General features: G+C 44.5%; 1 protein-coding gene across 2 annotated transcripts in view; it reads left to right on the top strand.

Moving 5' to 3' along the window:
- The window catches only part of gatad2b (GATA zinc finger domain containing 2B), a 49,608-nt gene extending 22,454 nt beyond the window's left edge, over nt 1–27,154 (top strand). Inside the window, exons 2-12 of one of the 2 annotated variants that reach the window (XR_010332043.1) lie at nt 12,854–13,204; nt 14,008–14,137; nt 14,403–14,534; nt 16,724–16,852; nt 17,860–18,030; nt 18,255–18,606; nt 19,929–20,131; nt 20,676–20,786; nt 21,198–21,423; nt 22,136–26,454; nt 26,502–27,154. Coding sequence is in view for 1 of the 2 variants with exons in the window: in XM_064348457.1 (XP_064204527.1) it covers nt 12,855–13,204; nt 14,008–14,137; nt 14,403–14,534; nt 16,724–16,852; nt 17,860–18,030; nt 18,255–18,606; nt 19,929–20,131; nt 20,676–20,786; nt 21,198–21,423; nt 22,136–22,272 (1,941 nt within the window). In the remaining variant the exon portion in view is untranslated. Of the gene's footprint in view, nt 1–12,853; nt 13,205–14,007; nt 14,138–14,402; nt 14,535–16,723; nt 16,853–17,859; nt 18,031–18,254; nt 18,607–19,928; nt 20,132–20,675; nt 20,787–21,197; nt 21,424–22,135 lie in introns of both variants that reach the window. The other variant, XM_064348457.1, reaches the window with a different exon arrangement.
- Nucleotides 27,155–27,497: the final 343 nt, after the last annotated feature.

Raw genomic sequence — 27,497 nt, 5'->3', positions numbered from 1 at the left:
TGGTGTACAATATAGTGGTCTACAGTAGCTCAGTAGTGTACAGTAGAGTGGTGTAAAGTAGCTTAGTGGTGTACAGTAAAGTGTTGTTCAGTAGCTCAGTGGTGTATAATAGCTCTGGTGTGCAGTAGAGTGGTGTACAGTAGCTCTGTGGTGTACAGTAGTGGTGTATATTAGAGTGGTGTGCAGTAGAGTGGTTTTCCATAGCTCAGTGGTGTTCAGTAGCTCTGTGGTGTACAGTAGAGTGTTGTGAAGTAGCTCAGTGGTTTACAGTAGCTCAGTGGTGTACAGTGGAGTGGTGTACACTAGCTCTGGTGTACAGTAGAATGGTGTGCACTAGAGTTGTGTACAATAGATTACATCATTAATGAGGAAAATATTAATTACATTTTGCAAAATGTGAACATATTTTAAGGTTCATTTTTCGTCAGACACGAATTAGCAGACTAGACTCTCATTGTGCCAATTGTGGCGTCCATTTGTCTTAAGCAGCAATGGAGGCTGTAGAAGTATGATTTTTAAGCTACTCAGCCGGAGACTTTCATGCTTGCAACTGCATACTTTATTCCACCGCTCACACATGACATGCGCATAGAACTACGGCAACCTTTCTAGGGCACACAAGACCGTGCCTATTACTACAGAGGCAAAAAAGATCCGAGAGAAAATTAAAAAAGAGAATTAAAAACAAAAAAAAAAAGGAAGGGCAGAAAAGTTCCGTGTGGGAACGATTCAGTGAAATACTTAACCATGACGAGTCTGGGCTGGGTATGTCATATGCAACAGCTGCGAAATAATGAGAAATAACGGTAATGTGTGATCGGGTGCGGGTCTCTAAATCGGAGAAAATAATTTGTTTGGGTGGGTGGCGGGTGGATGATTTATTCGGATGACGTCAGAGCCGAACCGTGCATCACTAGTCTTTATGTGTGAAACCGCACCCTGTACTCCTCCGGGAGCAGCGCACACTTTTGTTCGAGTTATTTGAATTTGATTTATTTATTTGAGTTTGTCAAGCACTTTAAACATCAGCACTTTTGAAGTTTATTTTTTAAACAATTGAGGTTATTGCGCGTTCTTGTTTGTGCTGTGATTTAAATAAAGAAAAACATTTATCTGCACCTTTATTGCTGTTTACAATCTTTTACATAATGTGTTAAGAAATTGCCAGTGTGTATGGGAACTGACAAAAAAGGTAATGCTTAAAATGTATTGTTGCGGCACCAAAAAGCGCGGTGAAAAATTTTGGGTGCACCTAAATTATGTGCTAGTGCACCTAAATGGAAAAAGTTAGGTGCACCAGTGCAACCAATGTAAAAAGCTAGTCTGGAGCCCTGCATGGGTCCAATCCATGCACTGAAACAGTGCCTTAACAGACCTTTTGATTTGTTGGGGGACAGTATGTTGTTGCCAGAATGCAACTGAGGCATATGATCAGTACACTATGCTCTCTGTCCTTTAGAGTTGGTTGTGGTGTAGAAGAATGTGCTTTTGTTTGCATTGCTCATAATGTAATGTAATTTATGTGGATATTGTGGGCAATAGTGCAATTAGGGTGTTGCTGGTGCTAATGCAATTTGTGTGGGCGATATTGGTCCTAATGGCAGTCTGATTTGGTTTGTAATTTCTGGTTGTATGATCTTAATGGAATGTAATGCTGTGTAGTATTTACAGTTTGGTGGTGTTGATTGAAACATAATGTAATTAAGTGTCTTATAGTGCATTTTGACAATGTATTGGGGACAATGTTGGTCGTGATGTCATTTAAAGTAGTCTAGTATAGGCCCTATATTATGTAATGAGGGCAGTGTTGATTGTAGTGTTGTGCATTGTAGGCAGTGTTGATTGTAGTGTGGTGAAATCTAGGTAGTGTTAATTGTAGTGTAAATTGAGCAGTCTTGATTGTAGTGGAGTGTAGTTTTTGTAGTGTTGATTGTAGTGTAATTTGGGCAATACTTATTATTGTTGATTGTAGCGTAATGAAGGAAGTGTTCATTAATCTAGTGTAATTTGAGGTGTGTTGATTGTACTGTAATGTAGTTCGTGTTGACTGTAGTTCAGTGTAATTTGTGGTTCCTATTTTCTTAATTGCTGGAAGACCAGGTTGCTTACAGTTCAGCAGGAGCTCGCTGTACATGAGAGGGAACGTGAAGGTGGATTTAACAGTTTCATACACTACGTGGCCAAATGTATGTGGACGTCCAATATCTCATCCAAAATTATGGGCATTAATATAGAATTGGTCCACCCTTTGCTGCTATAGCAACCTCCACTCTTCTGGGAAGTTTTTTTAACTAGATGTTGGAGCATTACTGCAGGGATTTGCTTCCATTCAGCCAGAAAAGCATTAATGAGGTCGGGGCACTGGTTGGGCAATTCGGCCTGGCTCGCAGTTGGCTTTCCATGTGATCCCAAAGATGTCGGACGGGGTTAAGATCAGCTCTCTATGCAGGCCAGTCAAGTTCTTCCACATTGTTCTCAATTAAACCATTTCTATATGGACCTCACTGTGTACCCGGGGGCATGCTGAAAAAGGAAAGGGCCTTACCTAAACTGTTGGGGAAGCACAGAATCGGCTCCATTTTGCCCCCCTACTTCACAAACACAGCCAGCACTCTTACAGACTAACCCATTGACCTGGAAATGGCCAATGCAGCCTAAAGAACAGCGCTCGCAATTATATTTTCAGTTCAATTAGTCTCTTAATAAAAACTAATTTTCATCGTCAGTGCATCGGTGAGATTTTCCCATGCAGACACGTATACGGGGTTCATAAAATATATGCGCAATCCGCACAATCCCGCTCTGAATTTTCGGCCCTGGATGAACGCATGTACTTTCTGGGGCAAAAGGGAGGAGCCTCTGCGGCAGCTTCCCTATTAGTTCATCAAACTGTCTGTCTCAGTGTGCCGGTTCAGTCCCGACTGAAACACACCAGCGAAATGGACGAAGCTATCGAGCTAACCCAAATTATCTGATAAAAACAGAATTATGGAAAAATCGAAGACGATTTTAATTCTATTATATCACAGACTTGACAAATACATAGCGTGACTTCGTTGAAGGACCGTCAGCGTGTATGTTTGGATAAGCTGTTATCAAACAAAGATGTATTCGCTTGCTTGCCTACAGGATTTGGCAAAACTTTAATTTTTCAAGCGTGGCCTACGGTATTCAGTCTTTTTTCAAATAAATACCCAGAAAGATGGCCAGAAGAAGCAATTGTTTGATAGTTACGATCAATAATGGAGGAGCAAGTGGAATTGTTGAACCGAAAAGGAATGAAATAAATAAATTTATCACCGATAAATAAATTGTTTCTTTTATTATCGAACCTCGAACCGCAGACTCTGCATATCTCTGTGATAAACTTTGATGGTGTGGTCGGTGCTCCGACGTTAACGTTAGCCATTTTCCCCAAATAGTGGCAAACCTAAGCAGGTCTGTGGAAAAGTTTGCCTCCGGTAATATTTTTCCGGTGCACGTTTCAGACCTCGCCTGGCCAAAATCGTTACCACATTTGGAGCGGCGCCCCTCTGCACTCTGATTGGTTGGGAAAATACAACTATCCCGGGAAGATTGCCTCCTTCGTTATGCCTAGAACATCGAGGCATCGGCCAGGCTCTGTTGAACGAAGTGATTAAAGAGACTGGCTAGCGAGGCTATGTAGAATGTGACTGTGTGCTGTAGCATTGAGATATGCCTTCACTGGAACTAAGGGGCCTAGCCCAAACCATGAAAAACAGCCCCAGACCGGGTCAAAGGGGTGTCGAGTTACTTTTGGTCATACATTACATTACATTAAAGTTACAATCTCGAAGATCTCCGTTTCGTTGTCTTTGGCGGCACTTATGGTGATTAGCGGTAATTGCAGGTGTGTTTTTGCACCTCACTTCCCAGAGATCCAAACAGTGTCGCCTGTGAAATGTCAGTCAGTTGGTACCTGGGCCACGCCTCCATAACAATTCGAGGTCACCAGTACACATGTAAGCGAAAAGGGAATGATGTCTTCTGAGACGGTAACTATAACGCTTACTGTTTACTGAATAAAAAATGGTTATTATAAAAGTAATGGTACATACTCATTCATTGTCTAACATTAGGCTTATTCCGATCATGATAATATATTGATGAACTTGATGGTAATGTAAATAACGGTAACGTTGGTTAGCTACATTGCAACGTTACAAGGTAGTGTTGAATTCGAGAGACGGTTTGCGAGAACGGTCCTGGTCGGTAGCATTAGCTAGCGTTTTTTGTAATTGTTAACTGACATTAGATTATATTAATTACATTAGCTAGCTAGCTAACATAACCTTACCTGATATGAGAGATGGCTACTGTGCGCAACATTGTCTAAACTAATGTTGCCTTTCTTGACATGGTCCGGTAGCTAGCTCGCTAACAGAGAAAATAAATTAGCCCCGAAACGGTCCCGTTTGTTTTTTTCAAACCTAATGATAAACAAACAGGCAATCTGCAATTCCATCTGGGGACTACCCCAAAACAATGGTCCACAATTTAGGTGGAGTAAATTTCATATTTATAAACGTTAGCGGTACCTACCAGCCCAAGAGAAAGAGAGCCACATCTGTATCTCCCCTCTCCCTTTTCGTCTTTCAATGCTCTCCACCTTGGCAAGGCAACGCCGATGGTAACTCTGTTTTTTCCTCGCTGACGGTCGCTTTGCTTTTTTGACTGTTTGGCTTCATCTGAATGTCGAATTTGTTTCTTTTTCTTTGGATTTGCACTTGTTTTTGAAGTTTCATTGTCTGTAGCCATCAATCTTTTCTTTGTTTGTTAGGCCATAGTAACCGTTTACTCACAATCGCAACGCTAGCAGAGACCAAAAAAAAAAACTGTACGCCCCTCACACACAAGTGAGTTGAAGAGCGAGCCTGTTGCGTTAGCTCCACCTACCCTCTCTGGCAGGCCAACCACTGCTGGGTGATGGAAACGCGTCATTAGCTGTGCGCTGCTTCTGATTTTTCCCAGGAATGTCGCCACAGACACCCAGTTCATAATCATAAATTAATACAATTAATAATAATATAAATTAATATAATAATAGGCTCAATCACCATTATGCTACCTAATTCGGCGATAGATAGTGACTAACAGACATTTGTTTAAATGAAAATCTTTGAGATTATTACTTTAATTTAGCATATGCTTTTATCCAAAGCGACTTACAAAAATGCATATTAAGGTCAATGGAACAAATACACAACACAGGTTCGATAAGGTATAATACACCCTTTGTACAGTTATTCATAGCCAAGAACACAGTCCAGTTCACACAGTGAACATTATTCTGACGTAACCTATGCTAAGTCAAACTAGGGGGCAATACAGGCTACAACATTAGGATGATAGTACAAAGTATATTAAGTGCGAGAATGGAGGTACATATAACATGAGTGGCATGAAGGAGGGGAATTTAAGTGAAATGATTCGCAGAGTGGTGGTAGTTAGTCCAGGTATAGTCTGAAGAGATGCGTCTTCAGACCTTGACGGAAAATGGGTAATTAGGGAGTGGTTCGAAGAGGGAACAGGGAGTTTGTTCCACCACTGTAGAACTTGGGTGGAGAAGCTCCGTGATAGGGTTGAGCGAGAACCCTTTACCCGATGGGAGGGGGTGCAAGGCACCCTGCTGCTAATCAAGACATGAGGAGCAGAGGCAGACCCCATCCAGGTGACCTGGTAGGACCTATCCGTAAGATAGGAAGCAAACCAAGACAGAGCAGTGCCAGAAATGCCTATCTCAGCCAGGGTGGAGAGGAGTAGTTTGTGGTTGACCGTGTTGAATGCTGCAGACAGATCTAGGAGGATCAGGACAGAGGAGAGGTGTGAGCCTCTTGCAATGGCGAGTGCCTCCGGCACAGCCAGGAGGGCAGTCTCTGTTGAGTGCCCAGATCGGAAGCCAGATTGGTGATGGTCTATAAGGTTGTTCTAATGGAGAAAATAGGTTAGTTGTTTAAGCACTGCTCGCTCAAGGGTTTTGGACAAAAAAGGTAGAAGTGATACGGGTTGATAGTTCATTACATCAGAGGGGACTGAGGTGGGTTTTTTAAGGAGTGGGGTAATGCGAGCCATCTTAAAATCAGAGGGAACATGGCCAGAGGCAAGGGAGATATATAGTGTATGTGATTGTGGTTTTGGAGTTCTTTATTCTTGTTTATGTCAGTGATATCTTTTTTTATTTTTGGTGCTTCCTGTTCATAGAAAGAGTTCCGCCTCCTTGTCGCAGCCACTGGTTTGTCATTTTATAAAGATTTTTTAAAGTTTCCTCTCGCCGGCGTCACCCTGTGATCTCAACCCATTTGACAGACTCAGCCAAATGGAACCAAAACCCTGACAACTTCAGCTTCTTTAATACGTGTGTGTGTGTGTGTGTGTGAGAGTGAGTGTGTGAGAGATGAGAGTGAGAAAGAGAGAGCAGAGTGACAGGATGGGTTGTGTGTGAGTTTGTGAATGATAGTCAGTGGGTTTACATGGGTTTGAAAAAGTCGATTTATTGTTTTAGTCCGGCTAAAAGTGGACTTTTAAAAATCATGTAAACGTTGTAGTCCGATTGAAATCGTACTAAGGCAATTTTTATTTAGTCGATTATACCTAGATAATGCGGTTGTGGGTCGATTTACTACGGCATATATACGCTTCAATAGGCCAAAAATTAGACTAGTTGTTCTGCGCATGTTCCGTAGGTTAGAGGTTCCACGGCGACAGGTAATTAACCCAGAAGTTGAACAGCGAGCACACAGTCGAGGAGGTATTATGGCGGAAAAAAAACACATTTCTGGACTGACGAGGAGACCACTATCGTGCTATCACAAATAAAGGAGTTAAATATCCTAAAATACATGGATGGAAGAAAAACGTGGAATGGCAAACTATTCAAAAAAGTTGTGGAAAAATTGGAGGAAGCAGGATTTTTAAGAAGCCCTGAGCAGATCAGTGTACGGTGGAAGCACCTCATCTCATTTGTACCAAAACAAAGGGTAAAGAACATATGAAATGTACAGCACTGTAAAGTTGTCCATTTTTTGTCTTTTATAGTCCAGGCACAGACAACATAGACAAAACCAACAAAAGTCCCCCGTTCAACGAGGGCGCCGTTTGCTACTAGCTGGTTCCACTATGTGATGCAAAAGGTCAACCGGAAGAAAGTCTTAGTCAGACACACCTCGCTCAATAAATCAATTCTTTCTGAGTCATGTATATTGGGACAACGACAGTAGTCCAATTAAATCTCATCTTTGGCCAAATCAAGCTATTAACCTCTTAGCGCAAAGCCCCTAGTGGTCGGCACGCCGGCTTCCCGAGATTACTGAACTCAGACGTTCCGTTTGTGAAATATACGCGCATATGTGATGCCTGGGTACCTTCCAAAATAGCTGTGCGTAATACCACGTGTGTACGCATAGTCGCCCTTTTTAGTACAGTCTGGCTTGATTGCCAAAACATTTATTCAGTAGATGGGAGTATAGGCTTTCTAATGATGTGTAACATGTCTAATTTTGCTTTTGGAATAGCATTTTTTTGGTCAGCGTAACCGAAATTTTTCTTATCGCGTTCACTTACGTATTCACTCTGTGGTAGCAGTAAAAGGTGCACCTAACGAATCGTGGTCAATGATTTTTCGTAATTTCTTGGAAAATACTATTATTATGAGGACTTCTGGGCATAGCTAAGCCATATGTTTGCTGTTAGACCTAGCTGACATTGTTTTCTGGAGCAAAACAGAAGTGAATAGAACCGTATCATTGATTTACTGTCTGTCTCCATCTACTGAACATAGATATGATTTCATCATTGATATGTAAGTATTACTGCTCAAAATACTTTGGTTATATACGTTATTTTTGAAATTGAGTATCTTTAAATAGGTTAGTGGTATTATATAATGTGGATATTTCACAGTGTAATGTAAGCGTTAGTTAGTAGTGTAATAGTTTTTGTGAAGCATGCAACAGTGATGACGTGAGAGTTGTAACATTGCCAAAACATGGTGGACGGTTGAAATTTGTTTTCATGTCGTCCCATCCCCATACAAGAAAACATACGGGAGTACAGAGTATAGAAATACATACAAGAGTTAAGTATTACATGTTAGGTACTGTGCCGCATTGTGTGACAATATTTTTGCATTTTTAAAAAATCTGATAGCAATGTTTCATCTTAAACCTTCATAAGGGGCTCATTTATATGCTTTATAATGGAAAAACATTTTATTCAGTTTTGGCAAGATTTTGGATATGTTTCTGGACCCCTAGATATTTTAGACCACTGTACTGACGGAAAGCTTGTAATTCCCACTTGAAAATGATGCAACAGTGAGTTTCTTGAATAAAAACAGTTGATTTGTCGTGAAATACGTGAATATGTTGTGATTTACAGCAATGCATAATTTAGACATTTTGGATAGATTTGGAGATGCTGGGTACACTGCTTAGTTTTTGCTTCATAAATCTATAGTAGTTCTACATATCAACCCTTAGATTTTATGAACTTGTGTTCAAGAAGTTTTGATCCAGCACATGTATAGTTTAACTTGCTGTATATACGCAATCTCTCAGTATTTCATTGCAAACTAAAAAAGTGCAAATTCATTTTTGATTTTTTGTCTAGACAATTGCATTTGTGGCACTTTTATTTCTCCCAGAATTATGAATATACTAGTCTGCATTAGTAATGTAAATATGTAATGTAATAATGTATAAATGTCTTGCTTCATTTAAGCCATTTTTCAAGTCTCTGTGGTATTCACATCTGGAGTTTATAAAGCTTTAAATAGGGTACCCCCTAAATGGGCAAGGATTGGCAAGATTTGGCATGTGCGCTAAGGGGTTAATATAGATCGATTTCAACTGTGCATGTAAACGCACTGACTGAGAGACAGAGCAGAGTGATAGGTTGATGTGTGTGTGTTCATGTGCTAGTCACATGGCCACATGATAGGTGGTGGTCAGAGATATGACCCTTCCTGGAATCAGGGTCACATGACTTCCCCATTCACTGGAGCTGCTGGGAGAAGCTGCCCTCTCATCCAAAATTACATGCGCCTTAGCCTGGACCTGGCGGGCAGGCTCTGTCCTGTGAGCTCCAAGATCACAGCCCATTTTGTCATCAGTGACTGCGGTATGATTGGCAGGCTGCTGTTCCCATTGGTAACCAATACAGTGTCAACTGTAGGCATAATGGCAGATCTTGCGTGTGCATGCATGTGTGTCTGTTGTGGTTATGTTTATGTTTATTTATTTATTAGTTGTCCATCCATCCGTCCGGCCCATTCTCTTGAACGCGATATCTCAGGAACGCCTTGAGGGAATCTCTTTAAATTTGGCACAAACGTCCACTTGGACTCAAGGATGAACTGATTAGATTTTGGTGGTCAAAGGTCAAGGTCACTGTGACCTCACGCCCGTCCCATTCTCTCGTGAACGCGATATCTCAGGAACGCGTTGAGGGAATTTCTTCAAATTTGCCACAAACGTCCACTTGTACTCAAGGATGAACTGATTAGATTTTGGTGGTCAAAGGTCAAGGTCACTGTGACCTCACGCCCGTCCCATTCTCTCGTGAACGCGATATCTCAGGAACGCGTTGAGGGAATTTCTTCAAATTTGCCACAAACGTCCACTTGGACTCAAGGATGAACTGATTAGATTTTGGTGGTCAAAGGTCAAGGTCACTGTGACCTCACGCCCGTCCCATTCTCTCGTGAACGCGATATCTCAGGATCGCGTTGAGGGAATTTCTTCAAATTTGCCACAAACGTCCACTTGGACTCAAGGATGAACTGATTAGATTTTGGTGGTCAAACGTCAAGGTCACTGTGACCTCCCAAAACACCTTTTTACCACTGGCCACTGGTTGGCGGAGGCATACAACCTCGAGGCGGTATTTCTAGTTATTTATTTGACGCCATATATAAATTATTTATTTGAGGCTAAATCAACTGGCTGTACAGACTTTTAGCCAATGTTAACACTTTGCTGTGGAAAATGAAAACACTTTAACCTCTTAAAAGCCCATAGTGGTCGGTACACCAGCGTGCCTAGATTGCTCAATTCAGACATTCTGTGCTCCTGCAACCAAATTATGAGTTGAAAACTCAAACTCGGTGTTCTAGCTTTATTAGCGGACGATTCAGGACAACTATGCCGAATACGGAGTTTTGCAGCGCCACCATTGTCGTGCTGGTCGTGCATTTACCCAGCACCCCCTCCCTGCAGTCTCATCTGTAACTACATTCCCCACACACTGGACAATTGTGTCGATTTGGGCAAACATGAAAACATTCTTTTACCACAAAAAATTTGTATTTTGTCGTAGAAACAAGATAAAGCCAACAATAGCTGAAGGTATGCCAGTACAGCTTTGAAAAACACTGCTCACTGAACACTGAAATAAACAAGATGAATTTTTCTAAAATTATACCATGTAATTCTACTGTCAATATCTGCGACTAAATATGGAATAAATATACAATCTTATCATTGGTTTTACGCATAGAGATGTCCCTTTCAAGACGGAGTGGTCATATATTGTTTTGGACAATCCGCTTGTGAAATATACGCTCATTTGTGACGCCTGGGTACCTTCCAAAATAGCGGTGTGTAATACCACACATGTTGTTTTCGGTGTTGTTGTCGTTTGTAGTAAAATCTGGCTTGATCGACAGTTAATCAGTCCAATAGGTGACAGAATAAGCTTTCTAACAATGTATAGCATGTCTAATTTTACTTTTGGAATAGCGTTGTATAGCTCAGCATAACCGGACGTTTTGTCTCATCATCAGTGGCGTACTAGGGTTGGTGACACCAATTACGTGTATTGCATTCTGCATGTATATGCATTCAAACGACAAAGCGCTTCTCGTCACATTAATACCGCTAATTAAATCAACCAGCAGTAAACCGCATCGGAGAAATTAGCTGTTTCAACTCGTCGCTACACAAAACACTGCACAAAATCTTTATTGCCAGTCATTTCTGTGACATTTCGGTGTGGACCGCACCGGGTGACACCATCAGACACCATCTCTCGTTGGTAGTTCAACTTGGACCGCTGTTATGCAACAAACAGGATATAACAGGCCAAAATACAGATTGTAACTGTTTTATATATCCTCTCAAACACATTTATGTTTTTATGCGAACATTCACTTTCATGTCTTGACATCCGAGGTGACAGAATGCATTCGCATTCCACAAATAACTGGTAACAACATTTATAGCAGAAAACATGCACACGTAAACAATTTGTTGTTGAATTGATTAATTCGACTCTCACCGTCATTTCCATATCGCAAAATGACAAGAATAACTAGAATGAAAACCCTGACTAGCGTGAAAATTTAAATTAATATTGCAGTGGTACAGCCACTGTTTGCTTTCATCTTTTTTAGATTCCTAGAAAGTTGCTAGTGGAGCAGCTAAATACTTGATGTGTGCCCTCCAAATGCGAACCATGCACCATAAAGAGTCCGTCTAGTCTGGTCTTTTTGTGGAATTGAAGAATTGCAGAGTAAAATTATGGCAGTGTGAAAAAGCAAAAGGGACGATTACTATAATTACCTGTTATTTTTTACCCTGACAAAAAGTGTGAAAGGTTTGCTTTTACTGTATCCCCAATGTAAATTACGCAGAACTACCGCATAGCCTACCTCACATAACTGTGTCAAGCGTTTTGAGTCAATTATAATGGGCTAACAAAGAAAATCCGGATGAAAATACTCAGCAACCAAATTAAACCATTTGAATGTTTTGGTACGTAATATGCTGTCCCAGCACGAATGCTTAATATTTAATAAAACAGACTTAATGCTGAAGCAAGAAAAGAACAGAAGAGGACACATTATAGTCTATAATCTTCATCTTCATCTTAATTTCTCATCTGTAGACGTTGGCAGGCTATAACCAAAAGTAGGCTGCTGTGCCGCATAACATAAAAATTTGAATTCAAGTCATTATTTTGAAAATAATCATTTGGTTTGCGGCTGCAGATTTTTTTAAATGGCGGTTGAAATAAAATGCTGTGAGTACTCGACCAATCAGACATGTTCAGCGCTTGCGCCCGATACCCAAAAGTTACTGTACTTTTGGAAAGTACTACCCCCCGAGCAGGGACTTTTTTGATGATAAAATCAAGTCCCCGGAACTTAATTTAGACCCTGGTCCCTGCGGTGGAAAGCACTGAGTTCCTCAAAAGGTTCCTAGTTCCTGGGTACAGTTCCTGCGGTGGAAACGCGGCTATAGTGTGTCCAGTTTCACGGTCTGTTCCTGTTCGGTAGTCCTGTTCATCGCGGTTTTGTACCCGCCCCTCCGTGTTTGTTTCCCTGGTTTCCCTGCCTTTGCCAGGAAACTGTTTCCTGGTTTGACTCCCCTGCATGTGCCCGCATAAACAAGATGACTTCACGAAAACCCCGCAACGGAAGGTTGTACAAACACTTGGTAATGGTTCGAAACACGTGCGTCAATCCCAAGCCACGTGGTAAAGGATAATGCTATTGAGATAAACGACTGTAAACATAAACGCTATATGGGTTCACGCGAGTTACGGCAGCCTCATCGGTTGAAATGTGTGTGGCTTTTGGGAGGCGTGTGCCTTCCTGGCTCTCAGTTCACTGAGCTTCAATGATACATTCTTGGCAGAACAACTAACATTGTTTTGTGTACAAGCATGACAATAATAATAAAAAAATCTAAAATAATAGTACTGATAATAATAATAGTAGTAGTAGCAGTAGTAGTAATAATGATAATGGTAATAATAGTAGTTGTAGTGCTTGCAGTAGCAGTCGTAATGATGGTGATGATGATGGCGATGAGGCTTTCTCTCCGTGTCTCAGGATGGAGCGGATCAGTGAGGAGGCCTTGCGGATGAACCTGCTGAAGCGGGGCGTGGAGGCGCCGGAGGAGCGGGAGGAAGCGTTGTCCAAGCGGCTGAAGATGGAGGGCCACGAGGCCATGGAGCGGCTGAAGATGCTAGCGCTGCTCAAGCGCAAGGACCTGGCCAGCCTGGAGGGCGGTGCCGCCGAGGCCAAGGGGGGCGGGGCCCAGGGGCCTGCGGGGGGGGGCGCCGGGTACGAGGAGAAGGTGAACGGAAGCCTGAGAGCCGCGGCTGGCGCCCACGGAGCTGCGGGGAAAAACGGGAAGGAGAACATGGCGGACGAGCCGGTGGACATGAGCGCCAGGAGGGGGTGAGTGGGGGATGTATGAAACAAGAGAGATTTTGGGGGGTTTGGGTGAGAGAGATTTTGGGGGATAGGTGAGGGGGATTGATGAGATAGTTGAGGTGTGATTGGTGGGATAGGTGTGGTGTTATTGGTGGGATAGGTGAGGTGTTATTGGTGAGATAGGTGTGGTGTTATTGGTAGGATAGGTGAGGTGCGATTGGTGGGATAGGTGAGATCTGATTGGTGGGATAGGTGCGGTGTTTTGGTGGGTTAGGTGCGGTGTGATTGGTAGTATAGGTGTGGTCTGATTGGTAGGATAGGTGTCTTAAGGACTAGGCATCCTCAGAGGGGATTTTCTGTTTGCCTGCAGGGTCTGAATGCTTCTGTTTTTAATATCATTATTGTTTTTAATTACTGGATTCATTTAGCAAAGCAGCATCAACTCAGAAAACATCAGCAGCCTACATAACCACAGACATATACACACTCACACACACACACACACACGCACACAGACACACTCACACACACACACAGGCACACACACATGCAAGCACACACACACGCATACTCACACACACACACACTTACATGCACTCACACACACACTCTTGCACACACAGCTGCTTAACTGAGAACTGTGAATTGTGTGAGTGTAAGAATTGCTGAATGAGACAGTCAGTGTGAGACATGAGTGTGACAGTCAGTGCGTGAGATGGTGAATGAGTCAGTCACTGTGAGTGTCTCAGTATGTGTGTGAATCAGTGAGTGACTGAGTCAGTGTGTGAGATGGTGAGGGAGTCAGTCAGTGTGAGTGTTTCTTCCAGGGAAGTGGAGCGAGAGCGTCGCACCCCCTCTCCAGACGTGATCATCTTGTCTGATAACGAGGCGTCCAGCCCCCGCGCCCCCCCCCACACAGAGGACCGCCTGCGCTCAGCCAACCTGGAGATGTTTAAGGTACGAGAGAGATTTGGGGTTTCGCTAGATAACATTAGAAAGAAAAAATAACTAAAGTCTGGGCAGTTGGGGTGCTGATGGCAGCTTTGAATTTCCTGTAGTTCAGAACGTCTGTCCAGGGGAATATAAGAAGCCCCACCAGCAGGGGGACTGGAGCCACCCCCAGGCTTGGATTTCCAATGCTGTGGGATTAACATTGTGCACGTGTGTGTGTGTGCGTGTGTGTACGTGCATGCTTATGTGTCCCTCTGTCCGTGTGCCCCAGGGGAAGAGTGGGGAGGAGCGGCAGCAGATGATTAAGGCGTTGAGGGAGGAGCTTCGGCTGGAGGAGGCGCGGTTAGTGCTCCTCAAGAAGCTGCGCCAGAGCCAGATCCAGAAGGAGAATGTGGTGCAGAAGGTCAGCGCGACCGCCTTCACCGCACGACCTCAACACAACCGCCTTCACCACACAACCTCAACACAACCGCCTTCACCGCACGACCTCAACACAACCACCTTCACCACACGACCTCAACACAACCACCTTCACCGCACAACCTCAACACAAAAACCACCTCAACCCACAACACTCAACACAACCACCTTCACCACACACCTCAACACAACCACCTTCACCAACCCACCTCACACAACCACCTTCACCGCACAACCTCAACACAACGCCTCACACCACACACACAACCTAAACACTCCCCACACACCAACACAACCCTCACACACACTCAACACAACCACCTTCACCACACGACCTCAAAATCACAACCACCATTCACCACACAACCTCAACACAACCACCTTCACCACCCCAACCAACCCTTCACCACACAACCTCAACACAACCACCTTCACCACACTCACACAACCCTTCACCACAACCTCAACACAGCCACCACCTCACACCCACACACAACCTCAACACAACCACCTTCACCACACAACCTCAACACAACCACCTTCACCCACAACCTCAACACAACCGCCTTCACCGCACAACCTCAACACAACCGCCTTCACCACACAACCTCAACACAACCGCCTTCACCACACACCTAAACACAACCATCACCACAACCTCAACACACACCTCACCGCACAACCTCAACACAACCGCCTTCACCACACAACCTCAACACAACCGCCTTCACCACACGACCTCAACACAACACCTTCACCACACAACCTCAACACAACCACCTTCACCACACGACCTCAACACAACCACCTTCACCACACAACCTCAACACAACCGCCTTCACCACACAACCTCAACACAACCACCTTCACCACACGACCTCAACACAACCACCTTCACCACACAACCTCAACACAACCACCTTCACCACACAACCTCAACACAACCACCTTCACCACACAACCTCAACACAACCACCTTCACCACACAACCTCAACACAACCCCTTCACCGCACAACCTCAACACAACCGCCTTCACCGCACAACCTCAACACAACCGCCTTCACCGCACAACCTCAACACAACCGCCTTCACCACACAACCTCAACACAACCGCCTTCACCACACAACCTCAACACAACCACCTTCACCACACGACCTCAACACAACCGCCTTCACCGCACAACCTCAACACAACCGCCTTCACCACACAACCTCAACACAACCGCCTTCACCGCACAACCTCAACACAACCGCCTTCACCGCACAACCTCAACACAACCACCTTCACCGCACAACCTCAACACAACCGCCTTCACCACACAACCTCAACACAACCGCCTTCACCGCTCGACCTCAACACAACCACCTTCACCGCACGACCTCAACACAACAACCTTCACCGCACGACCTCAACACAACCGCCTTCACCACACAACCTCAACACAACCACCTTCACCGCACAACCTCAACACAACCGCCTTCACCACACAACCTCAACACAACCACCTTCACCGCACGACCTCAACACAACCACCTTCACCACACGACCTCAACACAACCGCCTTCACCACACAACCTCAACACAACCACCTTCACCGCACAACCTCAACACAACCGCCTTCACCACACAACCTCAACACAACCACCTTCACCGCACGACCTCAACACAACCGCCTTCACCACACAACCTCAACACAAACGCTTTCAACGCACAACCACAGACACACACACACTGAGACACAGGCACTCACACGCACATGCACAGACACACACACACTCAGGCACTCACACACACATTCACAGACACAGACAGACAGACAGACACACACACACAGGCACTCAGGCACACACTCAGACACAGGCACTCACACACACACACACACACACACACGGCTACCCTCGTGGTTCAGTCCCTCTTTGTGCAGGAATGTTCACTGTCACTCTGACACTGGGATCGTGACCAGTTCTACACCTTATACTGATTGTAAAATAAAAATTTAAAAGATCTGAGATTTCCCAGGGTTCCCTCTTCCTCTCTGTGTATTCAGCCTGTCAGCTCCATACATCGGTTCATTCTATGGATTGGATTTATCTTACACTTATCTTACCCCCCCCCGCCCATCATGGTGTGGTGAGCGTTTTGTGACCCTGGTCTGCCTGGTTGTGCCCAGGTGCCGGTGGTCCAGAACTCAGGCTCCTCGGTCCAACCCTCCCCCCTGCACGGCTCCCAGGGCCTGGCCAAGATGCCCATGCGGCCTGGCCTCCACACTCAAGAGCCCCAGAACCTCCGCACTGTACAGGTGTGTGTGTGTGTGTGTGTGTGCGTGTGTAGTGTGAATGTGAGTGTGAGAATGTGTGTGTGGTGTGCATGTGTGTATGTGTGTGTGTATGAGAGTGTATGTGTGTGTGCATGCATGTGTGTGTCGTGTGAGCATGAGTGTGAGTGTGTGTGAGTGTGTAGTGTGTGTGCATGTGTGTGTAGTATGAGCGTGAATGTGAATGTGAGTGTGTGTGTGTGTGTGAGAGAGTGCGTAAGTGTGCGTGCATGTGTAGTGTGAGCATGAGAATGTGTGTGTGTAAGTGTGTTGTGTGCGTGTGTGTATGAATGTGAGTGAGTGTGCGAGTGTGAGTTTGTGTGTGTGAGCACGAATGTGAAAGTGTGTGTGAGCATGTGGAGTGACATGTGTATAAATGTGAGTGTGAGAGAGTGTGTGTGTAGTGCGTGTGAGAATGTGTTTGTGTGTGTGAGGGTGTGTGTGCGTGTGTGTGTGTTTCTGTGCATTTGTAAACATAACTGAATGGTTTAATGGTGTTGTTGGGTTTGATTTGTTTAATAAAAGGTTTCCACATATATTAGGAATATGTTCTGTTTTGAGCTCAGTCCGCTGGAGCTGTAATGGTCTTGGTTGAGTGATTCTCAATACTAATGTGTCTGCTCCCATCTAGTGGGCACAATGGGTAACGACACGTTCTGGAGTGTAGAATCGTGTCCTTACAAAGCGAATCAGTTCCAAGTGTAGTCATGTACATTGTACAAATTCCCTTTTCTGTTTCTGTTAAGATCAAGGAAAACATTTTAAGTTTAATTATTGTAGTATTTCTCCCTATGGATTTATTTTGAACACATTTTATATACAGATATACTTCATATAATTCATATACACTTAAGTGGCAGTCCTAGATGAGTTTAATGCTGTATTCTGTCCATCGTTATGTCATTCCCTATTTTCATGTATAGTTGTGTATAATACCTATAATTTAGTATTTCTTGTTTTTATGTTAATTTCGTCTTCGTGTCTTTCCGCAGGGGCATACAGTGATCAGGTCGGCCGCCAGCGCCGCCCTGCCCCAGATGATGATGTCACAGCGTGTCATCGCCCCGAACCCCGCCCAGCTTCAGGGCCAGCGGGTGCCCCCCAAGCCTGGAATGGTCCGCACATCCTCGGGGGGCCTCAACAATGCCATGGGTTACCAGCAGGTACGCTGGCATGTGTGTGTGTGTGTGTTACAACCTGGAGGCTGTCTGCACCCCAACGTTTTGTTTTAACACTGCACCCATTGTGCCCTCCATTGTTAATGTGGGAAATGTTGAAGGAACGTAACTGTATGGACCAGGCTGTGGTGTCACATAAAAAAGTAAAGTATGTGCATTTGTGTGTGTGTGTGTGTGCGCGCGCGTGTGTGCATACGTGTGTAATACAGGCCTCCAGCCAGCAGGTGGCAGCCTCCCAGCGCTCCAGCTCCTCGGCCATCTACATGAACCTGGCCCACATGCAGGCGGCGGGTGGGGTCGGGGTGGGGAGTGTGGGCGGGGTGGGTGCAGTCAGCCCCTCCACCCTCCCCAGCCCGGGTGTGGGGTCTCTGGGGGACCAGGTGAGCAGCCAGGCGGCCGCCAAGCTGGCCCTGCGCAAGCAGCTGGAGAAGACCCTGCTGGAGATCCCGCCCCCGAAACCACCGGCACCCCTCCTCCACTTCCTGCCCTCTGCCGCCAACAGCGAGTTCATCTACATGGTGGGCCTGGAGGAGGTGGTGCAGAGCGTCATCGACAGCCAGGGTGAGCTGCGGCGCTGATCCCAGATCAGCTGGGTGGGACACAGGGAACAGTGTGAATTGGGATTAGTGCTGATCCCAGATCAGCCAGGGTGAGCCGCGGTGCTGATCCCAGATCAGCTGGGTGGGACACAGGGAACAGTGTGAATTGGGATTAGCGCTGATCCCAGATCAGCCAGGGTGAGCCGGGGGGGTTAATGATGACCCCAAATCTAAAACAAACAAATTACATTACATTACATTTATTTGCCAGACGCTTTTATCCAAAGCAACATACAAAAGTGCATTTCATGGTCATAGACAACTGCTAAACACAGGTTCAGTAAGGTGCAATACTTATTTTGTACAGCTATTTCTAGCCAGGAACACAGTTTAGTTCACACAGTGAATGATCCAAGAATTTGAGTTTAGCTTCTCGACAGTTTACTGCGTACTATATGTAACTTGTTTAGAGTTTAGCAACATTTCATAAGAATTAACACATCACCCTTCTTCACTTGAAACACGTTCTTCTCATATGTGTCTGCAATCTACCTCCTGCATGTATTCAACCGCAAAGCATTATGGTCCTTGAAGGAACGTGAGACAATAAAGAACAGTCTAAGCAATGCTACCACCTTGTGGTAATTGTATGTCTTGCATTTTAATAACATCATAACATCAAATGAGTAAATATCCATTTTGAAAATACAACTCAGTAGAAACAATATAAATTGGGACTGATGTTGCGTTAGTTCCAATCCCAAATCAGCTGGGTTGGACACAGGAACTGTGTGATTTAGGATTAGTACTGATCCCAGATCAGCTGGTTTGGACACAGGAACTGTGTGATTTCGGATTAGTACTGATCCCAGACCAGCTGGGTTGGACACAGGAACTGTGTGATTTAGGATTAGTACTGATCCCAGATCAGCCAGTAGGGCAAATAAAAGATCCATCTGATTGAACGGTTAAGAGCAGACATTGGAAGGAAATTCAGAAACGGATCAGTCCCACTCCCCTCTTTCACGTAAATGTCTTGTGTACCCCTCCACCCTAGCTGCTCCTTGCTCTACCTGGGGCGTGAGTGGTTGCTTTCCTGGGGGGGGGCGGTGTGTACACAGGTTTCAGTTTCCAGCTAAACATTTCATTTCTGGACCCAAGAGCAGTCATATTGTTCTGTCGGGCATTTAACAAACAAAGCTCACGTAATCGGTGTGATTGCAGATAATTAAATTATTAAGAACAGAGGTCGGCATGCGCTTCGGAAACTGCAGCGTCTGAGCTTGCTCCACCCCTTGTGTTCTACATCACAACGACCTTTGACCTCTGTCACCCGTTGTCCAGGTAAGCTGCGGGGGGCGCTGTCCCGCATGGAGCCCTTCTGCTGCGCCCAGTGCCGGACCGACTTCACCCCCCATTGGAAACAGGAGAAGGGGGGGCGGATCCTCTGCGAGCAGTGCATGACGTCCAATCAGAAGAAGGCTCTGAAGGCCGAGCACACCAATAGGCTGAAGAACGCCTTTGTGAAGGCCCTGCAGCAGGAGCAGGTGGGGGCGCCAGGGGGGTGGGGGAGGGTCTGAGGTTGATGTTGGGATTTGGGATTTTACCCGACCCGAGTCCTGGAAAACCAGAGGGTTTGCTGAGGTTTGTTTTCATCCCTTAATCAACCCCTTCGGAGGGTGAATTATGCATGCGATCAAGGCAGAAAATTCAGGTCCAGAAAGTAAAAGTCCTCCCCAGTATTTTTGTTCCGATCATCTGGATTTGCTAATTAACAGTTTTTCAGCCAGGAGGTAGAAGTGATTGGTGAAACCAGCTGGGCTGAGCTCGTGGGTAGAAGAAACACATGGCAGGACTTTTACTTTCTGACCCCTGGACTTTCCACCTCTGATCTGCTTTAGTTTGTGAATAAGGTCCTGGGAAAGCCAGCTGACCAGGTTTCGGGTCTATACGAGGGCCTGGGCTGAGGACCCCTCCTATAGTTAATTGTTCCTTGTGTTGTGTGAGCGGGGGGATCCCCAGGCGGGATCAGAAAAGGGTGTGATTGGCTGTGCCTGACTGTGGCCCCGCCTCTCTGTATGTGTGTCACAGGAGATTGAGCAGAGACTTCAGCAGCAGGCGGCCCTGTCTCCCAGCTCCGCCCAGACCGTGCCCAGCGTCAGCAAGGCTGAGACCATGATCCGACACCAGGCGCTGCGACAGGTGAGAGCCCCCCCAAATGCCCCCTCACCCCCCAAAACGCCCCCTAATGCCTGACCCCTAACGCCCCAAAATGCCCCCTAACCCCCACCCCCTTACGCCCCAAAACACACCCTAACGCCCTGAAATGCCTCTTTCCCTCTTAAAATACCCCAAACCCCCTAAAACACCTCCTAATGCTTAAACCCCAGCCTAACACCACAAAAATGACACCTAACGCCCAAAATACCCCCTGTTCTGGCACAAACTGTAACACACGGGTGTGTTACATGCATACGTGCAACCATGTGTGTGTGTGAATACACCTACGTGTCTGATATTTTATGTGTGTGTCCTTGTACCGTGCTCTTTGATTGTCTATAGTGCGTAAAGTTTTTTTTGGTGAAAGGGTTTAACCCCCCCTCCCCCCTCCAGGCCCCCCAGCCCCAGGCCTCTCTCCAGCGAGGCCTGTCCAGCTCCGCGCGTGGCGTGCTGTCCACCTTCGCCCAGGCATCCCAGCTGTCCGTAGCCAGTGGGCTGATGGGAATGGCGGGGAAGCAGCAGCAGCAGCAGCGCTGCGGAGGGGGCGGGGCCAGTGGTGGAGGGGGCGGGGCCAGCAGGTCACAGCATGAGAGCCGGCGCCAGCTCTACAACATCCCTGGTGAAGGTCTCCCCTGGCAACCACTGCCCTACGTCTCCCCCGGAAACCGCTCCCCAACATATCCCTGCCCTCAACCCTCTATCCAGTAGCGCAGACTGTAGTCCCATTTCACTCTCCCTCTGTCCCACATTCTCTCACTTCTCCTTTTCTCTCTTTTTCATCTCTCCTCCCTCCTCCCCCTCTTCCTCTGTCCTGCTCCCAGCATCTCTACCTTACTCGTTATCATTTCTTTATCTCCCTCGTCGTTTTTTCTGCCATTTCCCTCTCTCCTTCCATCTCCCTATCTGTCCCTCTCCCTCTGTCTCTTCCCCTCTCTCTCTCTCTCCCTCTTTCCCTCACTTTCTCAGTTAAATTTAATTCAGTCAAAAGTTGGTGCTTTATTGGCAGAGCAACCAGAACACACAGAGAACACACATGTAAAGTGTGCCATTTAACATCAGTCTGACAGTGACTGTACTGTTCAACATATTACAGAACATTTACATAGCATTGCACATATTTATACAGCTGGATATATACTGAAGCAATGCAGGTTAAGTATCTAGTGTCCTACCCTGGAGTCGAACCTGTGAATTTTAGGTTGCAAGACCAGTTCCTTACACGTTACACTACACTGCCACCCACATATAGATATACCAGTGCTGTAAACACAAACAATAACAATGATAATAATACTTATAATGCCTCTCTTTCCTTCTCCCCTCTCTGATAGGGCTGAACATTTCCTACCTGAATCCAGGTGGGGTGGGCGGGCACAAGACCTCCAGCCTGGCAGACAGACAGAGGGAGTACCTGCTGGACATGATCCCGCCCCGCTCCATATCGCAGTCCATCTCTGGGCAGAAATGAGCCCTGCCCCCTCCCACCAAGACCACACCCCCCACCCCTGTGTACCCTGCCCCTAACCCCGCCTCCCCCATCACTCATAGCAACGCCCCGCCCCTGGTGCATTGCTGTCAGTGTCCACAGAGCCCACTAACCCATCTGAACAACACAATCAGCAAGTATAAAAGCTGCCAAGCTGTCAGTGAAGTTGCTTTCTTACTAGCAAAATCATCATATAATTGTTATTAGTATTATTATTATTAGTGTTATTATTAGTATTCATATTACATATAACCTTTATCGTTATTATCACTATTGCTTCTGTTGCTGTTCTTATTACATTTATTATTATGCTAATTGGTTCAATTATCTTCTATTTTAATTTTTTATTTTTTATTTTTTTTGGGATGGGGCAAAAGTGTCCCAAAATTAAGTTTCAAAAAATATATATTTAATGTTTACTCCAGCCCCACACCCATTTTCCCACTCGCACCTCCCTTCTCCTTCCCTCCCTTCTCCATCAACAGGAATTTTCCTGGCTGGATTATAAAATTTATCATTTAAAAAACAAACAAACAAAAAATGTTAAGTTTGAGGAAAAAAGCGAATTTGCCAGCTATTTCCTGTGGGTTGTTGGAACCTATGGAGCAGCACTGTGCGCCATAGGGTCTCTTTTGGTCCCTCTGCGTCTTCAAGGCCCTGGGGAACTCCAGAGAATTCTACAGCCCCCTCCTTCTGCGTCCGCACAAGAGGGCCTTTCCCACAGAAAAACGCATGTCACCTCGGCCCACTTTACCGATCTCAGTGGAACCGTGAAGACACGGCCAGTGAAGGTTGGCACATCGGTCCACTTTCAGAAATGCGTAGAATCTCACTGTTCCGGACCCGTGGAATCCGGACCCCATCGACGAAACAACTTTCGACCAAGGATATGCCAACATGAACACAAGAATGACCGCCATGGCTGGACACCGGCTCGCATGAAATGGAACACGTCACATGTAGGCAACACCATAGGTGCTAAAGGCAAATAGGCTTTGAGGTACCACCAAGGCTGTGGTCTATTCGCATGGCAACTGGTTGAGAGAGGAGGGGGAAGGTACTTGTTACTTCCTGTAATTTGTAGTTATAATGTTCGAACGGTTTCATGTCTGGCACGGCGCGATTAAACGGAAAGTGGTGTTTTTTTGTTGTTTTTGCCTCGAGACCCCCTTTTTTCCTGTTTTTTGTTTATGTTGTCCTTTGCATGTTTTGACTGATTGGAGAAGACTCGAATGAGGGCAGAAAGAGAGAGAGCTGGTTAATGTCGGAATGGTTTTTTGGCTTCAATCTGGGCTCTCGACCTTTTTTTTTTTTTTACGGCGGCGTCTCCCGTAGAAACCGTTGTGTGCCTGAGAGGTACTTTCCCGGGAGACGGTAATTTTAAACTAATGAAAAAAAGAAATCAATAAAAATATAAAATATCTATATAAATTATATATAGATGAAATATATTATTAAATGGATTTATCTATAATAGCAAGTCATGGATCAATCATCCTGTATGCACAGGAGAACCCTCCAGCGGCACTTTGTTATGAAGAGTTGAAAAACGGAAAAAGGAAATGTTACATTTCACAGGTTTTTTAGGTGGGTGGATACTACCCTGTTGTCTACTAGAATTTGGAGAACTAGGGTTTCTCCTTTCGCAAATTGTTATAAATTATCATTTTTTAAATCCACCTTAATTATTTTGATGTTTTAACAATCCAAACACTTATTAAACTGGATGGAGAGTGAGAGGGAGCTGTTGGAACTGGACTGCTATTGGGGAAAAAAAAAAGTTTCAAACTTTTCCCTCTAACATTAAGGAAACTTAAGCACTGCAATGGTAGCTGGTTACCTGAAAAGGTACCGCTAGATAGAATGCCCCCCAGGGGCTGAGCTTTGGTCAGTCCCACAAGGGTCTGTGCCTGGCAGTTGGTTCAGATGGCCTGGACTCTGGAGGCAAAGTGCTTTAATGCTACAGTCTGTGAGCCTCGGTGCTCGATGGGAGATAAAATAAAATAAGAATAAACGGCAGTATTCAAGCACTGAACAGTATTACATTCAAACTGGATAAACCAGTCACCAGGTCACTGAAAAAACACCCAATGCCGTCAGGTGGAGGGGGTCGTCTCAATGGCTTTTAGGCTCTTCGTTCTTTCTGTAAAGCTTACATTGTTTGCCGACCTGGTTTCTGGAACTGGTGATTTAAATGTCAGTTGGTACAGTTCACAAAGGTGGTGGGGGTGGGGGGGCGTTATGATCAAGAGATGTCTGAGGAGGCCTGTGGTCGCATGGCAATAAATCGATCCCTTATTCTGCTGGATTACCTGTTCTGTTTCGTGTAGCTGCTGCTGGCTTTATTTTGATCAGTGCTCGTCACACCTGACGTCCCAAGTTGGGCGGGGCTAAGGCTGGGTTAAACTGGGCATGATTGCCACTGCCTTTGATCATCGTAGCCCTTTCAGGCCCTGGACAGCAGCAACCAAAAAGAGTGTTTGGCTGCAAAAGTGATTTTTTTTTAATTAATCTATTTTTTAAAATGTAATTTAATTTTTATTTTTTTATTTTCTTTTATTTTTGGCAGGTGGAGGATGTTAATTGTGTCAGTAATGTGACGTACCGGTACCACACTTGACAGCCCCACCTGCTACGGCAGGGGTTCCCAAAATGTCAACGTCCAGAACCCAATTAATGGGTTTTTTTAGGACCCACCCCCACAGTGTCATCTAGCCTAATAAGTTCAGACACCAGAGAAGGTGAACAAAATGCAGTACATTTTTACGGATGACGGTGTAACTGCATGTGCCATCACCAGTAGGCAACTTTTGATTTAAATAATTCCTTTGGACAGGGTCAAAGTATGCATGTTACTACCCATCTTGGACCCACACCACCTCCACTGACTCCTGGCCCACACCACCCCAGTGACCATCCGTCCACTATTTTGGAACACCTAATCTCTGGCCCATCTTAAGATAGCCGGTTCCAACCTCAAAATTTTGGCTGTCCCGGCAAGCGGCATCTCAGAACTCGATACACAACTTGGAAGTCGCCAGGAGAGTAAATACTTGTGGGCACATTTGATCCGCAGGTGCAATATTTAAGAGAAGTGGGGAAGTTTACACTCTTGCGAGAAACTTTTTTTTTATTTTTTTTTTTAACATGTCCCCTGTTTACGGTTGGTTAAAGTGGATTGCAATACAATTATGTTCCTTTTAAATCTTGGCACGGGGAGGAGATTTAATTCTCTCTTGATGTTAAATTGTCTTGTTTCTGAGTCAACATTGCAAAGACTGACTTGTATATTGAAAACATCTTTCTCTCTATCTCGCTCTCTTATAAACTATGCTAGAAGCATCCGTGTACCTTAGTTTTAATATCAATCACAAAAAAAATCAAAAGATATCGGGAAAAAAAGGTTTTTAAATGTCAATTTTTTTAAGGTTTTAAATATTTTTTTAAAAACGTCTTTCGCTGACTTCACGATTCAGTTCAACAATTTGTTTTTCTTTTTTATTTGTAAACAAAAATTGTATGAACTATGAAATCAAATGACATGATATTTGCTAGGTCAGAAGTAATAATGACTTATTGTACATAAGCTTTTTTCCTTGGATTTAAGAAAAAAATTAAAATAAGATGGTTGTATATTGTGTAGAAAATCAAACAAAAAGCCATGAATATTGTGAAGCGCGTCATTTCGTTTTGTGATCACTGTGTATTAACTTGTAAGAAATGTGCAAAATGTATGAGATTATAATTCTCTCTTTGTTTTTGTTTTTATTAGCGATAAACGCATTTTTTGCCCTTACTGTATATTTTTGTAGTTCGTAGTGTTAGTAGAGGATTTGATCCGTATCTTAATAGAAGCTTTGAAACATTTCATGGGTAAATATGCGTGAACAGTACTTTTATTTTATTTTTTGCTTTGCGTCAATAATGGTAAAGTTAAAACACGGTTAATTTTGCTTAACAAATTGCCCGCGCAGTTGTGAGGAGTGCGGCTGGGGAGGGAAGGGAAGTCAAAGGAATAAGACGCAGTTTAAGATTTTTCCCTGCTAAGTTTGGAAATGATTTATTGTCCAGTCAGGGAAGCACATCGCCCGTATGTTAATGGTAGGCAGTGGGATTTCTGAAGAAGTGACCGGACAGTCCTAAATTCCCATTGTGCCAATTTAGGTCAGTTAGTGACCAGACAGTCCTAAATTCCCATTGTGCCAATTTAGGTCAGTTAGTGACATTAACTGTCCAGGGGGAAATTCGTTGCAGATATAAAATATCTGTAAAATATATTGCTTCGTAGCACCAATACAAAAAATGTAGGCCTACAATTGTGCTATGTATGTGCATGCTATTTCTCGTGACAAAATTTCAGTAGCCTCCATCTGAGTAGCCTATACCTTCTAAATTTATGACGGCTTAATGACAGCTATCAAATGACAGCTGTCATTTCAGTGTATCCATTTGAACTGACATGTTTGTTGTCGTCTATGAAGTCACTGAAATTCCTTGCTAAGCGCACTTGCCATTCACACTAAATCTTTCCTCAATATGTATATTTTAAGCGGCTAAGGGGATCAGGGAATGGGGTTAGAGAATAAATCGAATTTGATTCTAAGCAACAAGAAAAAACAAATAAGCGCTTTTATAATGTTTTACTTTTTATTTTGAACATTAATCCAAACCTTTTGCACATCCTTGATATTTAACTGTCTAAAAAAACAAAATGAAAAGAAAAAAATTAATGCTGTTTGAATACTGCCAGTTGATTAATAACGATTATGCATTGACTGAAAAAATAAGCTAATTTTGGAGGAAATAACTTTGTAATATTTATCTCTTGCAAGCTATGTTTAATAAAGGATGGAACAGTTTACAACTTGAGTGTGTTTATTGTGTTTAAGGCGATTCAAATATAATCACTCCTGCCAGACAATTCTAGTGCTGCAGAGTCACGGCGATGACTGATTGAACAAGCACGAAACTGTCCAGACCCACGGCGCAACTTGGCGAACTATATTTTTTGGTTGATTTTACACGCTCATATATGGCAGTTGGTTCTCTTAGAATTCTGACTGATAGCCAGGTCAATATTTTCACTGGAGACTTGATACAAGAGGTGGGTAACCCGGCTTCAAAGAGTAAAAAAGACTGACCATGTATTTGCTCCACCACCATGCACTAAACCAGCTGACTCTAATTAGCATAACTCTTCAGCATGA

This window comes from Anguilla rostrata, chromosome 8 (assembly GCF_018555375.3).
Source record: "Anguilla rostrata isolate EN2019 chromosome 8, ASM1855537v3, whole genome shotgun sequence".
Classification (NCBI taxonomy): domain Eukaryota; kingdom Metazoa; phylum Chordata; class Actinopteri; order Anguilliformes; family Anguillidae; genus Anguilla; species Anguilla rostrata.
The sequence above is the reverse complement of the archived record's forward strand: the minus strand, read 5'-3'. Positions and strand labels throughout refer to the sequence as shown.